Source organism: Myxine glutinosa, chromosome 12, assembly GCF_964187855.1.
Source record: "Myxine glutinosa chromosome 12, kmMyxGlut1.1, whole genome shotgun sequence".
Classification (NCBI taxonomy): domain Eukaryota; kingdom Metazoa; phylum Chordata; class Myxini; order Myxiniformes; family Myxinidae; genus Myxine; species Myxine glutinosa.
Genome location: NC_136272.1, coordinates 8,469,673 through 8,486,752, shown reverse-complemented (window position 1 = coordinate 8,486,752; position 17,080 = coordinate 8,469,673). Strand labels below are relative to the sequence as shown.

The 17,080-nt window shown below is 47.5% G+C and overlaps 1 protein-coding gene across 2 annotated transcripts in view; it reads right to left on the bottom strand.

The window, feature by feature from the left end:
- Window positions 1-1,616: 1,616 nt before the first annotated feature.
- LOC137438255 (abl interactor 1) overlaps window positions 1,617-17,080 on the bottom strand; it is a 36,129-nt gene continuing 20,665 nt past the window's right edge. The window contains exons 3-10 of one of the 2 annotated variants that reach the window (XM_068133355.2): window positions 14,844-15,026; window positions 14,574-14,665; window positions 14,307-14,414; window positions 14,005-14,120; window positions 12,152-12,292; window positions 10,892-10,969; window positions 4,199-4,363; window positions 1,617-3,962 (exon numbers count right to left, since the gene is read on the bottom strand). In XM_068133355.2, coding sequence (XP_067989456.2) covers window positions 3,769-3,962; window positions 4,199-4,363; window positions 10,892-10,969; window positions 12,152-12,292; window positions 14,005-14,120; window positions 14,307-14,414; window positions 14,574-14,665; window positions 14,844-15,026 — 1,077 coding nt within the window. In that variant the 3' untranslated portion in view covers window positions 1,617-3,768. The remainder of the gene's footprint in view (window positions 3,963-4,198; window positions 4,364-10,891; window positions 10,970-12,151; window positions 12,293-14,004; window positions 14,121-14,306; window positions 14,415-14,573; window positions 14,666-14,843; window positions 15,027-17,080) is intronic. The other variant, XM_068133356.2, reaches the window with a different exon arrangement.

The window sequence follows — 17,080 nt, the reverse complement described above, 5'->3', positions numbered from 1 at the left end:
TTTCTGAGGTTTGGGACATGGAATGTAGGGACAATGACAGGGAGATCACGAGAAGTGGTGGAAGTATTGGTCAGAAGAAGAGTGGACATATGTTGTGTGCAAGAGACGAGATGGAAGGGAAGTGGTGTGAGAATGTTGAAGGGTAGGCAGGGACAGAAATACAAGTTTGTGTGGCAAAGGTGCCCGGAGGGCATGCATGGCGTTGGTGTCCTGTTTTCTGAGGGGTTTGTAGACAGTGTGGTGAGTGTGACTAGAGTGAGTGATAGGTTGATGATGGTGAAAATGATTATTGGAAAGCTCTTGGTGAACGTCATCTCGGGATATGCTCCGCAGGTTGGTCGGAGTGATTTTTTTTTTTTTTTTTTTTTTTTTTTTTTTTTTGTATACAAGGTCGAGGCTCGTGAAAGAGCGAAAAGAGTTCCCTCGTACCTGCGATAGAGAAGCTGATGGAAAACGTGAAAGATGAGGAAGTTGTTGTGGTAGGAGGAGACCTAAATGGACATGTGGGAAGGAGTATGGATGGTTTTGAGGGAGTTCATGGGGGTTACGGATATGGTGTGAGAAATGGAGAAGGTGAAGGGATTTTGGAGTTTGCTGATGGAGCTGATTTGTTGATTTGTAATACTCAGTTCCAGAAAGGGGATAATAAGCTTGTTACATACACGTCAGGTGGGTCGACGACAACCGTTGACTACCTGATGGTGCGTAGGCGAGATAGGGGGCACCTCCGGGACACAAAGGTGGTCCCGGGGGAGGAGGCTGTTTCACAGCACCACTTGGTTGTCTGCGACATAAGGGTGAAAGGTGCGAGCAGAGCTCGGCGGGTGAAGTACCAACCGAAAATGAAGGTGTGGAGGTTGAAAGAGGTGACAGTGAGGGAGGCATTAAAAGAGAGGCTGAGTAGGGTAGAGGATGATGTGGTTGAGCATGAATGTGGTTGGAAGTCAATGAAAGCTAGTCTGTTGGGAACCGTTGGTGAGGTATGTGGATGGACAAAAGGACCACCGAAGCACTCGGAAACATGGTGGTGGGATGATGAAGTTGGAAAGAGGATTGACGAGAAGAGGAAAAAGTTCAAGGAGTGGCAGAAGGCGAAGGGTACGGGGGCAGAAAACGCAGAGCATGAAAGTTATAAGGCAGCCAAGAAGGCTGCAAAGAAAGAGGTAGCAACGGCGCAGGAGGCATGTAGGAAAATGTTCGGAGAACGCTTGGATTCGGAAGAGGATCAGAGAGCGGTATTCAGGATTGCAAAGCAGATAGCGAAAGAGAGGTGTGATGTGATGGGGGTGAGTTGCTTGAAGGATGAAGTGGGACAAATCGTTGTGGACCCAGATGGAATTAAAGGAAGATGGAAAGGATATATGGAAATGCTGTTGAATACAGAGAATGAATGGGATGGCAACATAGAGAGTAACCCAGTTTTAGGACCGGCAGAGAAGATAACTGAGAAGGAAGTTTAGGAAGCGATAAAAGCAATGAAGAGTAGAAAAGCGGGAGGGCCGACGGGAGTTGTGGGAGATATGTTGAAGGCAGCAGGAAGTTGGGGTGTGAAGAGAATGACAGAGATCTGTAATCTGGTGGTGAAAGAAGGCCGCATTCCAGTGGATTGGGAACTGAGTACCCTCGTCCCTCTATACAAGGGGAAAGGTGACCCTCTGGACTGTGGCTCGTATCGAGCGATAAAGTTATTGGAGCATGGAATGAAGGTATTGGAAAGGATGTTGGAGAGGAGGATAAGGAAGAAGGTGAAGATTGACGAAATGCAGTTTGGATTTATGCCAGGAAGAGGAACGACAGACGTGCTTTTTATTTTAAGGCAGTTGCAGAAGTACATGGAGAAGTGGAAGAAGTTGTTTCTTGGGTTTGTTGATCTGGAGAAAGCATTTGATAGGGTTCCACGCGAAGTAGTGACATGGGCATTGAGGAAGTTAGGAGTAGAGGAATGGTTGATTAGAGTAGTGATGGCAATGTACGAGAGAGCACGCACAGCTGTAAGGACGAAGGACGGGAACAGTGGTGAGTTTGAGGTGAAGGTGGGAGTGCATCAGGGGTCGGTACTAAGTCCACTACTATTTCTAGCTGTGATGGAGGTGCTGGCCCGGAACGGAAAGGAGGGTTTACCGTGGGAGTTGTTGTATGCAGATGATCTGGTGTTGATTAGGGAGAGTATGGATGGACTGAAGGAGAAGATGAACAAGTGGAAGGAATGTATGGAGGCAAAAGGTCTGAAGGTGAATATTGGAAAGACGAAGGTGATGGCAAGTGGTAAAGCATGTGGTGAGGTGGAAAGAACTGGGAAGTGGCCGTGTGCTGTGTGCAGGAATGGTGTCGGAGTGAACTCCATTCAATGTACAATCTGCGTTGAGTGGGTTCATCAAAAATGTAGTGGTTTGAGAGGGTCATTAACCAGTGTGGCAGCTACATTCAAGTGTAAGTTGTGCACAGAGGGAGCTGCAGATGGAGGAAATGTTGAGTTCGATCTTGGAGACGGCGTGAAGCTGGAAGGTGTGAAAACATTTTGATACCTTGGAGACATACTGAATGGAGAAGGTGGATCAGACTCGGCAACGGTTGCTAGAGTGAGATGTGCATGGAAGAAGTTTCGGGAACTGAGTGGCGTGCTGACAAGGAGGGGAGTGTCGTTGAAGCTGAAGGGAAAGGTGTATGCTGCATGTGTGAGAAGTGTTACGATTTATGGGACCGAGACATGGGTAATGAACGTAGAGCAGCAACGAAGGTTGGAAAGGGTGTAAATGCGAATGGTTCGTCGGATGTGCGGAGTATCGTTGAGAGAGAGGAAGACAAATGATGAATTGCGAAAGATGATGGGAATAGAGCCTGTGGTGGATGCTGTGAAGAGAAACAGGTTGAGATGGTTTGGTCATGTGTTGAGGAAGGATGAAAGTGACTGGTTGAGAAGAGTGATGGAAATGAATGTAGAAGAAAGTAGAGGACGGGGAAGACTGAGAAAGACTTGGCTTAAGGTGGTGGAAGAAGAAATGCGGGCAAGGGGGTTAACAAGGAGAGATGCAGAAAATAGGGCAAAATGGAGAAGATCGTCATGGGGCCCGCAAGGCTAACCCCCGCTCCAGCAGGGAAAATGGCCTTAAAATGCATGTTGTTGTCGTTGTTGTACACGAGTGGAACACTTGAAGCAACAAATGGCGACTTCTGGAAATGCACAACAGTTTGGCCCAATTGCACCGATCCAAACCCTCAACTTTTGCAGAACCAAAAACAATTTCGAAAAATGCACAAATTGCTTTCATGTACATCATCAGGTCGGTACTCGTAGAAGAACCAAATATACGTACGTACGTACATCACGTGAAATCGAAGCTCGAGCAGATGACCTCGAATGCGAACCTGTAATCTCTATCTCGGTAGAAACAACACCAAGCACAAAATTAGTTAAAAGCGGGAAATGATTAATATAATATATATATATATTATATATATATGTATATGTACAGTTGTAAATACATACATTGGGAAAAACTATTTAAATTTGCTTACAATATTGCACTTGCATCTTATCAATAAAAGAGATTTTAAAAAACCAACATGTACAATCAACATAGGATATAAATACAATGATAATTACATCGATGAGAGAATTACAAGAGGCTTGGAACAAGGAACCAGAGCCAAAAGGCAAGCTTGGGAATCGAAGGTTGGAGGGTAAAGAGCAGTTCTTGCCTTTCCTTGTTCAGAGACGAGTCAGGCAAACAAACAAAGCATCCTGAGCTAACTTCGCAAAGGAGTCTTTCAGGAGGCCGGTGAGGAGTTTCGGGGATTCGCCGCAATAGTCTCAACGTAGTTTCCGGGGAAAAGCCCCGTGACGCCGGCAGCCGTTCCCTCGTACCAGCCATCAGCATTCTTCTTAACCACAAAGATGACCGTTCCCTCTTCGAAGCTGAGTTCATCCGAGCGCTCTCCGTTGTAATCGTACATCGCTACCACTGTAAGGGGGCAGGCATAGTATGCATAGAGTGATGGAATTGGGGATGTATACCGACTTATGACCAATGCGCAACACTCTCGGTGGCATTCCAGAACCAAATGGACAGGGAAAGCTGATGTATATACATGTACTCGTATGTGTGCACATACACCCCAGTCTTGCACAGAGAGGAAGAAAAAGTAGAGGGGGAAGCTAGGGAACTTTGTCCTATTCTCACAATGCTCATTTTCTCACCTCTCTCTGTGTAGTGCTTTGGAGCCCAAGGTGGATCCGTATAGGCAAAAGGGTCATGATAATGCACTAGAGACTTTTCCTCTGTCTCTGGTTCTTCCCTCCTTTCTACTTCCCCCTGAGCGCAGTCTGAAGGTAGTGGTGGCAGAGGATCTGGGAGGTCAGAAACTGAGGGGGGTAGGGGGTAAATAAATCCCATAAAAGCATCTGCACCAATTGAGCATCATGTACAATAGGGTCGTGTTCTGATGCAGTGAGTGTTCATGACACTAGACTGGAACACCAGGGGTTGCGGATTCAACTCCAGCTGAAGGCAAACTATTAAGGATTTGCATTCCATGCTTTTGCCAACTGAGCTCGTCTCAAGAGAATTACCATGTTGCTGTCAGATTGCCAGAAAAAAAAACCCAGTTAGTTCACCAATGATCTCAGGGAGGGGGAAATCTCCTCTGCTGCGACTGATCTTGTCTACATGACAGGAAGAGGCTACCAGCTGAACTATCCTGCAAGCCAATATATATATATATATATATATATATATATATATATATAATAGGCTAATGCTGTCCGTCTCTCCCACCCTGAAACACAAACGCTCCTCGGAGAGAAAATAATTATGAAGTAAAAGTTGCTTCAAATTAATCGAAACCTTCAGGAAAATTATAATTTTTACAATTTGACTAGGTTGAACCTGGGTGGTGTATAAGGCAACAGAATGCTGCTTTGAACGCTCTCGATAAAAAAAAAAAATATTTGCTGTTGAGAAATATGCCGCGATAGATTTGCTGTTTGCTGTGAATAAATATGATAATTTTGGAATTTCACAATACTCTATACAGTGTATTTCATAGGCTTATACTGTCCGTCTGTCCCTCTTGAAACACGGAAATGATCCTCTGAGAGAATAAATAATGTGAATAATTGCTTCTAATTAATCCACACTTATGGGAAATGTATAATCCTGTTTCAATTTGGTGAATGGTAAAGAGGAAGTAAAGCCGCGCTTAGACGGCAGAACGGTGTTTGGACCACGTGACTCAACGTTGTGCTACATTTAAAATAGTCAGTTAAACACTTGTATGAAGAATTCCAAGCTTTGTAATGATCATGTCATCGGCCTATGTAACGGTATGGACCTCAGTCTTCAGGGAGGCATCTGGCGTAAAGTTAATTTGGAATCTATCCGAGCTACGTAACTACCACGGTCGACGTATTATCTATATTATAATAGCCGTAGATGATTCTGTCTGTCTGTCTGTCTGTCTATCTGTTGGGTGTCTGTCCGGGGTGTGGCTTACTCGGTTTGCAGAGTAGCTCCACCCATAGCTCCACCCATTCTGGGAGTGGCTATAAACAAATATCCACCATTTTATTAACTCGCATAGCTTTGAGTCCTGTTTTGTAGGCCCGTGGTGTCTTGCTCTCCCCCAGTTTTATTTCAAATCAAATTCGATAAATCATTTCATTTTTCACAGTCGCTAACATAGTTTTAGACTCGGTTGAAAAAAAACGGGAAGAAAATCCAATGAAAGTTGCCGTTTATAGAACGAAATGAATTCTCAAAGGCCTGTAACTTCAAGGCCATTGAGTCTCTCTCACGCCTTTATCTCCAATCTAACTCACCATATGATTTCATTTTTATCGATGGTTTTACTTTTAGACTCGGTGTCAGCAATAATTGAGAACAATCCACACACGCGGGAAAATGCAGAGATATATTTTTTAAAATCGCGTCATGGTGTATCATACACCGCCCAACATGACACCGCCGGCAATGTGTCGATATATATTAAAAATTCGCTTTTGCTTTTCCGTTATGATATATTACTATTTCGTTTGATGATAGTCGTCACAAAACTCAAACGCCTGTAACTTCAACTTCAAGGCCATTGAGTCTCTCTCACGCCTTTATCTCCAATCTAACTCACCATATGATTTCATTTTTATCGATGGTTTTGGACTCGGTGTCAGCAATAATTGAGAACATTCCACACACGCGGGAAAATGCAGAGATATATTTTTAAAAGTCGCGTCATGGTGTATCATACACCGCCCAACATGACACCGACGGCAACGTGTCGATATATATTAAAAATTCGCTTTTGCTTTTCCGTTAAGATATATTACTTTTTCGTTTGATGACAGTCGTCACAAAAACGTCAACAATGATGCCGACATATATTTCTTCGTTTTTATTTAATTCAACATTATTAGCCGGAAGTAAAATATGTTTCAGGAAATTACCGAGAGATATTTCTTCGTTTTTTAAAATTAGTTATGTGCGAATACAATTTAAATAGGTTTATTTGAAATCTTTAATTTTCCACAATATAATTTACTTGCCATTTATCATTTGATGATTACGAGACAAATTCCTCTTGAGGATCGTGACAATTCATGCGCTGCGTGGAAACTTCTATTTCCAAAATGAATGAGACGATCGATGAAGAACGCAGACTTGAACAGGATGCAGCAAGAAAACGAATGAGACGGGCGAACGAGTCCATCGACGAACGTCAATGCAAACTTGCGGGGTCACCCGTGGGAATCCCACGGGCATGGATGTGTGTGACATTTCGACATATTGAGTTAGATGCTGCACATTCATTTTTACAAAATGGTTACTGGCAAGTCATCAGATCCAGAAATGGTGTAAAAACCACCGTTTAGAGGCCATTTTTCCCCGCAAAGCGGGGGTTGGCCTTTTCGGGGACCGTGGTAGTTGTTGTTTTTTTGTCCCCTTTTTGAAGCAATGTTTTACGGCCGGATGCCCTTCCTGACGCCAACCCTTTTTGCCGCCTTCAACGACAAACAGGGAATTACCAGTGAACTGGTACTCAATTAGCCGACCTCGGAAGGATGACAGGCTGAGTCAACCCCCCTGGCATTAATTCGGCGATCGACCGAGATTCGAACCCAGGATCCTAAGCCGGCACCCTAGCCGCTAGCCCAACACCAGAAATGGTGTCATGAACACAATTTATTTACGCACAAGCACAAAAGCAAGACGGGCCAATTTCCGATTCCGACGGGCCGACGGGCGAGACGGGCCGATTTCCGATTCCGACGGGCCGATTTGGAGCAAGAAAAAGAACGAGACGGGAGAAAAAGGAGAGAAACGAGACGGGGAAAGCCGATTGGAGAGGCGAGTGAGGCGCGATTGGAGAGGAGTGTGAGGCGCGATTGGAGAGGAGTGTGAGGCACGATTGGAGAGGAGTGTGAGGCGTGATTGGAGAGGAGTGTGAGGCACGATTGGAGAGGAGTGATTGGAGGGGAGTGTGAGGCACGATTGGAGAGGAGTGTGAGGCACGATTGGAGAGGAGTGTGAGGCGCGATTGGAGAGGAGTGTGAGGCGCGATTGGAGAGGAGTGTGAGGCGCGATTGGAGAGGCGTGTGAAGGATTGCAGAGGAGAGGAGTGTGAGGGATTGGAGAGGTGAGGGATTGGAAAGGAGAGGGATGTGAGGGTTTGGAGAGGAGAGGAGTGCTAGGTGGAGAGAGGAGAGTGTCAGGTGGAGACAGGAGAGTGTCAGGTGGAGACAGGAGAGTGTCAGGTGGAGAGGAGTGAGGGGTCACATATTATGTGAAATAACTAAATTCACACCATTTCTGGATCTGATGACTTGCCAGTAACCATTTTGTAAAAATGAATGTGCAGCATATAACTCAATATGTCATATAACTGTCATATACTGTCAAACTGTCATATAACATATAACAGCATATAACTCAATATGTGTCACACACATCCATGCCCGTGGGATTCCCACGGGTGACCCCGCTAGTATAATTATAAATGAACATGTTTTTGTTTTAAACACTATACAGGTTATATTTTGGAGTGATAGAGGCAGCCGTCTGTTTCCCACTATTTTCTCTTGAAAAACTCGACCAGGAACCACACCAGAAAACCCGTCATTAATGATTACAAGGTCTTTGGCCGAGTAATTCGGAGAATCTCGCGACTGGGAATGTGGTGTTGGGGGTCTGGGAGCATGGGGGTAATGGTCTGGGAAGAGGAGTTGAGGGTCTGGGAAGAGGTAGGAAGGTCTGGAAAGGGGCGGAGGGGGTTGGGTGAGGAGGGTCTGAGAGGGGGTGTCCCCCCTCCCTGGGTAGGGAAATAGTATAATCCGATATGAACCAAACATCTGCACTTTAATTGTGTAAAATGAACGAAGGTACCAATATTAACCGAGGGTGTGCTGTGATATCTTTGTTGTTAAGAAATGTGATTTTAATTTGTTGAGCTCTTTCAATCAGAGCAAGAATAAAAAGCATCCTTTTTTCCATCATGGTATTTTACCACAAGCTTCCAGCTAGTTTATTTGTAATGGAGTAAGTGTATGTATGCCCAGTCATTAACGGCACCTTTTATAGCGTTTATCCGTGTTGTTTGTGTTTCTGTTAGAGCATAATAAAATTAATTGCATACGTGTTGGTAGAACCCAGGCCTTCTTCAAAATTAATCTATTCCGCTGCTTACCTTTCTTTTCCTGCCAATTTTTCCCGCTTTCTTGTTATTTTGGTCCTGCATGAATGAGAGGCGCTACCCAATTATCACTATCCACAATAATGTCAGGAGGGTCCACATGGTCTGTCAGGTCTGCAGGCGGGTGACATTCCCGATTTGGAGAACTGATACCTGGGGTAGGACTTTCCCCAGGGGACGGAAAGGTATGAAGGTGCACAGAGAAGATAGAGAAGTGAGAGCAGAGAGAGAGAGAAAAGTGCAGGTTGGAGTGAGAATGACTTGTGAACAATAAGGGACAAGAAAGAGGGAAGAGGCAGGTAGCGTGCTGACTGGGGGAGCGCGTCACCCAATTACAGATGCGGGTCGCATGGCTGCGTGAACACAAGGCCATTAAGCATGCCTGGACTCAGCTGCATGCCAAGGCCAGCACTGGGAGATGGCGCCGGAGGTGGGAGGAAGTGGATCGAGGATGGGAGGAAGTGGGTCGAGGATGGGAGGAAGTGGGTCGAGGATGGGAGGAAGTGGGTCGAGGATGGGAGGAAGTGGGTCGAGGATGGGAGGAAGTGGGTCGAGGATGGGAGGAAGTGGGTCGAGGATGGGAGGAAGTGGGTCGAGGATGGGAGGAAGTGGGTCGAGGATGGGAGGAAGTGGGTCGAGGGTGGGAGGAAGTGGGTCGAGGGTGGGAGGAAGTGGGTCGAGGGTGGGAGGAAGTGGGTCGAGGGTGGGAGGAAGTGGGTCGAGGGTGGGAGGAAGTGGGTCGAGGGTGGGAGGGAGTGGGTCGAGGGTGGGAGGAAGTGGGTCGAGGGTGGGAGGGAGTGGGTCGAGGGTGGGAGGGAGTGGGTCGAGGGTGGGAGGGAGTGGATCGAGGGTGGGAGGGAGTGGGTCGAGGGTGGGAGGGAGTGGGTCTAGGGTGGGTGGGGGAGTGGGTCTAGGGTGGGTGGGAGAGTGGGTCTAGGGTGGGTGGGAGGGTGGGTCTAGGGTGGGTGGGAGGGTGGGTCTAGGGTGGGTGGGAGGGAGTGGGTCGAGGGTGGGAGGGAGTGGGTCGAGGGTGGGAGGGAGTGGGTCGAGGGTGGGAGGGAGTGGGTCGAGGGTCGAGGGTGGGAGGGAGTGGGTCGAGGGTGGGAGGGAGTGGGTCGAGGGTGAGAGGGAGTGGGTCGAGGGTGAGAGGGAGTGGGTCGAGGGTGGGAGGGAGTGGGTTGAGGGTGGGAGGGAGGGAGTTGAGGGTGGGTGGAAGTTGAGGATGGAAGGGAGTTGAGGGTGGGTGGAAGTTGAGGATGGAAGGGAGTTGAGGGTGGGTGGAAGTTGAGGATGGAAGGGAGTTGAGGGTGGGTGGAAGTTGAGGATGGAAGGGAGTTGAGGGTGGGTGGGAGAGAGTTGAGGGTGGGTGGGAGAGAGTTGAGGGTGGGTGGGAGGGAGGGAGTTGAGGGTGGGTGGGAGGGAGGGAGTTGAGGGTGGGTGGGAGGGAGGGAGTTGAGGGTGGGTGGGAGGGAGGGAGTTGAGGGTGGGTGGGAGGGAGGGAGTTGAGGGTGGGTGGGAGGGAGGGAGTTGAGGGTGGGTGGGAGGGAGGGAGTTGAGGGTGGGTGGGAGGGAGGGAGTTGACAGTGGGTGGGAGGGTGGGAGTGAGGTGAGGGTGGGAGTGAGGTGAGGGTGTGAGGGAAGGAGTTGAGGGTGGGAGTGAGGTGAGGGTGGGAGTGAGGTGAGGGTGGGAGTGAGGTGAGGGTGGGAGTGAGGTGAGGGTGGGAGTGAGGTGAGGGTGTAAGGGAAGGAGTTGAGGGTGGGAGTGAGGTGAGGGTGGGAGTGAGGTGAGGTGAGGGTGGGAGTGAGGTGAGGGTGGGTAGGAGGGAGGGAGTTGTGGGTGGGTGGGAGTGAGGTGATGGTGGCCGGAGGTGGGAGGGAGGTGAGGGTGGCATGAGAGATACAGGGGATGTTCCAATGGTCGTGTCGACAGGTGAATCAGTCAGTTGAAACACTCCCTATCATTTTCTTTGTATGCACAAATCTAAGCTCATGGAGGAGCTAAACGATAAAGGGTCGCAGATTCACAGGCTGACATAAGATCAAAGGACGAAGAGGAAGACAAAGACATTACACACGACTGGATGAGTCGCAGTTAAGAGGCCGGGGAGGTTGGCATGAAAATATTTATATTGAAAAAAAAAAATCGAAACTTATTGACTCTTTCCTGGAATCCCTTGACGGGTTTGGTGTGTTTGTGGCTCAAACTCACTCGTTTCCTGCACACGAGCCACAAAGCCGACGAGGGGAAGTTGTGGAATGAGCTGAAAGCTTGGGGGAGGCAGGGAAGCTGGGAAAAGGTCAGAATGAGTAGGAACAAAAAAGGGTTGTAAGTAGCAGCAGAAGAAAATCCACAACTTGCATGAGCAAAAACGAGAATATGCAATGTCAATATCGCAGATATTATCTGGCACGTTGTCCCATTGGTGGCTCTCAGTGCTTCATGGGATCCCAGCCCTGATTCCACAACAGTTTGTGCTTGAGATGTGTCATTGGGGTGCTCTTGGTGGGAGGGGTTATTCCAAGTCATATGGGAAAAACGACAATTCTGGGGAGGTTAACCCGTCTGATTCTGGGGAGGTTAACCCATCTGATTCTGGGGAGGTTAACCCGTCTAATTCTGTGGAGGTTAACCCGTCTGATTCTGGGGAGGTTAACCCGGCTAATTCTGGGGAGGTTACCCCGTCTAATTCTGGGGAGGTTAACCCATCTGATTCTGGGGGAATTAACCCGTCTAATTCTGGGGAGGTTAATCCGTCTGATTTTGGGGGAATTAACCCGTCTAATACTGGGGAGGTTAATCCGTCTGATTCTGGGGGAATTAACCCGTATAATTCTGGGGAGGTTAATCCGTCTGATTCTGGGGGAATTAACCCGTCTAATTCTGGGGAGGTTAACCCATCTGATTCTGGGGGAATTAACCCATCTAATTCTGGGGAGGTTAATCCGTCTGATTCTGGGGGAATTAACCCGTCTAATACTGGGGAGGTTAATCCGTCTGATTCTGGGGGAATTAACCCGTCTAATTCTGGGGAGGTTAACCCATCTGATTCTGGGGGAATTAACCCATCTAATTCTGGGGAGGTTAATCCGTCTGATTCTGGGGGAATTAACCCGTCTAATACTGGGGAGGTTAATCCGTCTGATTCTGGGGGAATTAACCCGTCTAATACTGGGGAGGTTAATCCGTCTGATTCTGGGGGAATTAACCCGTCTAATTCTGGGGAGGTTAACCCATCTGATTCTGGGGGAATTAACCCGTCTAATACTGGGGAGGTTAACCCATCTGATTCTGGCGGAATTAACCCGTCTAATACTGGGGAGGTTAATCCGTCTGATTCTGGGGGAATTAACCCGTCTAATACTGGGGAGGTTAACCCATCTGATTCTGGGGGAATTAACCCGTCTAATTCTGGGGACATTCACCTGTCTACAGGTATAAAATAACAAACACAATGTGTTTCTGACTCACCGGGTCCAATATGGTTTCCCAGGACCTCGCTAAAGTTGCTAGGGCCATTGTGGGTTGCACCAGTACTCTGTTGCCCTTTATAAGACCCTGGTCCATGCCGCGATGGGGCACGTACCAGAGTAACAGTGTGTGCAGCGTGACCTGTGCAGGGGGGTTGAGGTACCTGGTCAGATCATAGGATGGAGCACATTGAAAGGTGAAGTGCAGATTAAGATCCAGAGGCATGCCCACTCACCTCTGAGCTGTCTAGCCTGTGTTCTAAACTTGGACCGGCTATAAACTACCATCCCGGTGTTTATCAGGCGGGGCGATTCATCAATGTGTGCACCATCCCTCAAATGGATGTAAAACTGGGTGTCCTGTCCGCTGGTTTGTGGATGCTAAAGACCTCATGGTATCCTCTGTAAAGAGTAGCTTATGAGCTATTACCGGCACCCTGGCTAAGTTCCAAATTCCTGCACACTCAATCGAGTTTCATGTGTCGGAATGATGACCTATCCAGGATTTCAACCCTAGCCCGAGAGGAATTCCCTCTCCCCCCCCCCCCCCCCCCCCCTCTTGTCTCCCGCTCCCTTTATTATATGTTACATGTGTTAGCTCTTACACAAGCCTCGACTTAGTATACAAAAAAGCCAAATAACCTGCTTTGACAGAACCAACAACAACAACATGCATTTTAAGGCCATTTTCCCTGCTCGAGCAGGGGTTAGCCTTGCGGTCCCCATGACAATCTTCTCCATTTTGCCCTATTTTCTGCATCTCTCCTTGTTAACCCCCTTGCCCGCATTTCTTCTTCCACCATCTTTAACCAAGTCTTTCTCGGTCTTCCCCGTCCTCTACTTCCTTCTACATTCATTTCCATCACTCTTCTCAACCAGTCACTTTCATCCTTCCTCAACACATGACCAAACCATCTCAACCTGTTCCTCTTCACAGCATCAATCACAGGCTCTATTCCCATCATCTTTCGCAATTCATCATTTGTCTTCCTCTCTCTCAACGATACTCCGCACAACCACCGAACCATTCGCATTTCCACCCTTTCCAGCCTTCGTTGCTGCTCTATGTTCATTACCCATGTCTCACTCCCATAAATCATAACACTTCTCACACATGCAGCATACACCTTTCCCTTCAGCTTCAACGACACTCCCCTCCTCGTCAGCACGCCACTCAGTTCCTGAAACTTCTTCCATGCACATCTCACTCTAGCAACCATTGCCGAGTCTGATCCACCTTCTCCATTCAGCATGTCTCCTCGGTAACAAAATGTTTTCACACCTTCCAGCTTCACGCCATCTCCAAGATCCAACTCAACATTTCCTCCATCTGCAGCTCCCTCTGTGCACACCTTACACTTGAATGTAGCTGCCACACTGGTTAATGACCCTCGCAGACCGCTACATTTTTGATGAACCCACTCAGCGCACATTGTACATTGAATGGAGTTCACTCCGACACCCTTCCTGCACACAGCACAGGGCCACTTCCCAGTTCTTTCCACCTCACCACATGCTTTACCACTTGCCATCACCGTCGTCTTTCTGATATTCACCTTCAGACCGTTTGCCTCCATACATTCCTTCATAGTCTTTGACAGAACCAATGCTCTGTATAGTATAGACTATAGAGCATGGTGAAATATGGCCAATAACATGTAATATGTGTCAATCCCCCCCAAAAAATCAAGGTACATTGTGCGGAAAGGCGAATGCCGGCTTGAGGGGTGGGAGTGAGGTTGATAAGGGGATTGTAGGTTCGTAAAATGGAATAGAAATCAGGAAGCAACCAGTATAATAATAAAAACAAGCCTATAGCTTGATGAGGACGATTACATGAGAACTGAGACTCACTGTGGTTGTTTGTTAATGGGGCCATAGGTGGGACAGTGGGTGTAGGGACAGGTAGAGGCAACAGCCCTCCACCGCTACCCACGCTGTCTCTGCTTCCTGCACTGCTGCTGCCACTGCTGGAGGGGTGTAATGGCAGTAGGGAACACAAGGACTGCAGAGGGCAGGTGCAAAAAAAAGAAGTTTAAAATCCCAAGATACAAGAGTTTACCCTCTTCTGAAAGGCTCAGAATTACTCAACAGTCTGCACTTTACAGAAACTGGAATACCACTTGAGGAGTGAAATGAGGAGGCAGCACTGTTACCTATAAGCACGAGGTCTAACCACGGCACTTCGTGTTGGGCTGGCCGAGTACTCATTGGGTATCACCGGGGGGCGACTGGGGTCCATTGTGCGGAAAGGCGAATGCCGGCTTGAGGGGGTGGGAGTGAGGTTGATAAGGGGAGTGTAGGTTAGTAAAATGGAATAGAAATCGGGAAGCAACCAGTATAATCATTTAAAAGAAGTTAAATTCGATAAAGGGCAAAACAACAAATCAATTGCTGACACAACAGGACCGGAGGAGCCTTACTTCAATGGTTTGTGATGGATAGGTGGGCTTGGAGGTTTCTGACTCGGAGGGATTGAGTGGCTGGCTAAACTATGCTCATTGTCATCCATGGTCTGAAAAATAGCAGATACCACAAAAATACAGCATTCACCTCGAGATATCTTTGCAAGACCCTTATTCACAAAAACCTTTCCTGGTTTGTGATTACATTGAATGGTCCCCTTCGTGATGCCAGGAAGCAACACTTATGATTGTTGATCAAAGTACAAAATTTGATCATTCACCTCTCACCTTTGCTCCGTGGCCCAAATGATCAAGCACCGAGTAGTTGATTTTTGTCCTTAGGTAACGAGTGGATCCATGAGGGGGGTGTGATGGTGGAGCCACCAGCTTGGTATGCCGAGGGGGGCGTTTGCTGGTCGTCAGTACGCCAATCTCACGCCTCGACACCTTCTCTTTGTGTACTGCGACGCACTGAGGTAGAAATACACACCATAATAGTATTATCACCACCACCTGTATAGAGCCAGGGAAAACTGAATCTGACATGGAAAAATACAGAATCTAGTAAATTACAGAAAAAAGTCAAGATTGGGTCGAGTTAAAAATAAAACATTCACTATATCGGCTGATTTTGCATATGTGATTCTCCACAGAGTTGATTCCAGAGCGCACAGTTTATGTAAGGTAGTAAAAGGTATTTGATGCACAAGCAATACCGTGAACACGAGCACAGCCGACGGTCCGCGCACGTCGATCGCAGCCGCTTTAGATGAGCCTTGCTGCGAATGTCTATCTCGAACGCTGGTAAGAAATACCAAATAGCATTCCGTCTATCATTTAGCCTGGTGTTGGCTTAGCGGTTAGGGTGCGGCTTGGGATCCTCGGATCCTGGGTTCCAATCCCGGTCGATCGCTGAATTAACGCCAGGTGGGTTGACTCAGCCTGTGATCTTTTTGAGGTCGGCAAATTGAGTACCAGCTCACTGGTAATTCGTTGTGTGTCGCAAAAGGCGACTAACAGGGTTGGCGGCAGGAAGGGCATCCGGCCATAAAACATTGCTTCAAAAAGGGGGCCACGGTGCCCTAAAAAGGCCAACCCCTGCTCTTACCGGCACCCTGGCAGAGTGCAGCACAAGAACTCCATATGGGGAATGGGTGTTGTTAATGATGACGTCATTGGTGCCATAATTATGACGTCATAATTCGACAGGGACAACGTTTAGTCTGATCAGTTTGAAAGGTATTTAGCATGATCGATGCAACAATTATATTCGAGAATCTAAATTTATGATGTCATAGCTCACGTGGTCTGGCAGCCATATTGGATCAAAGAAAAAAATGTTCAAAAACAGAAGAGTTGGCTCGCAGCAAGTTGACTGCGCAGGGTAAGTGTTCTATGAATATCATGTAGTTTAAAGATGCATCGGTCTCATTAATAGGAAGTTCATCTTCCCCATGCTCCTTTGTCCAATCTTTCCTGTTGGTTGTACCCGAAGGCTCATCGGTCATTGTGACTGACGCAAGTGTTCACTATATAATTGTCCATTGTAAGAAAATTTATTCTACCGCATGTTTGTTGTAACAAGACTCGCAGGAAGAAACATTACCACAAAAAACAACTATAAAGGGGTAATATCTAAGACAACAACAACAAACAACATGCATTTTAAGGCCATTTTCCCTGCTAGAGCGGGGGTTAGCCTTGCGGTCCCCATGACAATCTTCTCCATTTTGCCCTATTTTCTGCATCTCTCCTTGTTAACCCCCTTGCCCGCATTTCTTCTTCGACCATCTTTAACCAAGTCTTTCTCGGTCTTCCCCGTCCTCTACTTCCTTCTACATTCATTTCCATCACTCTTCTCAACCAGTCACTTTCATCCTTCCTCAACACATGACCAAACCATCTCAACCTGTTCCTCTTCACAGCATCACTCACAGGCTCTATTCCCATCATCTTTCGCAATTCATCATTTGTCTTCCTCTCTTTCAACGACACTCCGCACATCCACCGAACCATTCACATTTCCACCCTTTCCGGCCTTCGTTGCTGCTCTACATTCATGACCCATGTCTCGCTCCCGTAAATCATAACACTTCTCACACATGCAGCATACACCTTTCCCTTCAGCTTCAACGACACTCCCCTCCTCATCAGCACGCCACTCAGTTCCCGAAACTTCTTCCATGCACATTTCACTCTAGCAACCGTTGCCGAGTCTGATCCACCTTCTCCATTCAGCATGTCTCCGAGGTAGCAAAATGTTTTCACACCTTCCAGCTTCACGCCGTCTCCAAGATCCAACTCAACATTTCCTCCATGTGCAGCTCCCTCTGTGCACACCTTACATTTGAATGTAGCTGCCACACTGGTTAATGACCCTCTCAGACCACTACATTTTTGATGAACCCACTCAGCGCACATTGTACATTGAATGGAGTTCACTCCGACACCCTTCCTGCACACAGCACATGGCCACCTCCCAGTTCTTTCCACCACACCACATGCTTTACCACTTGCCATCACCT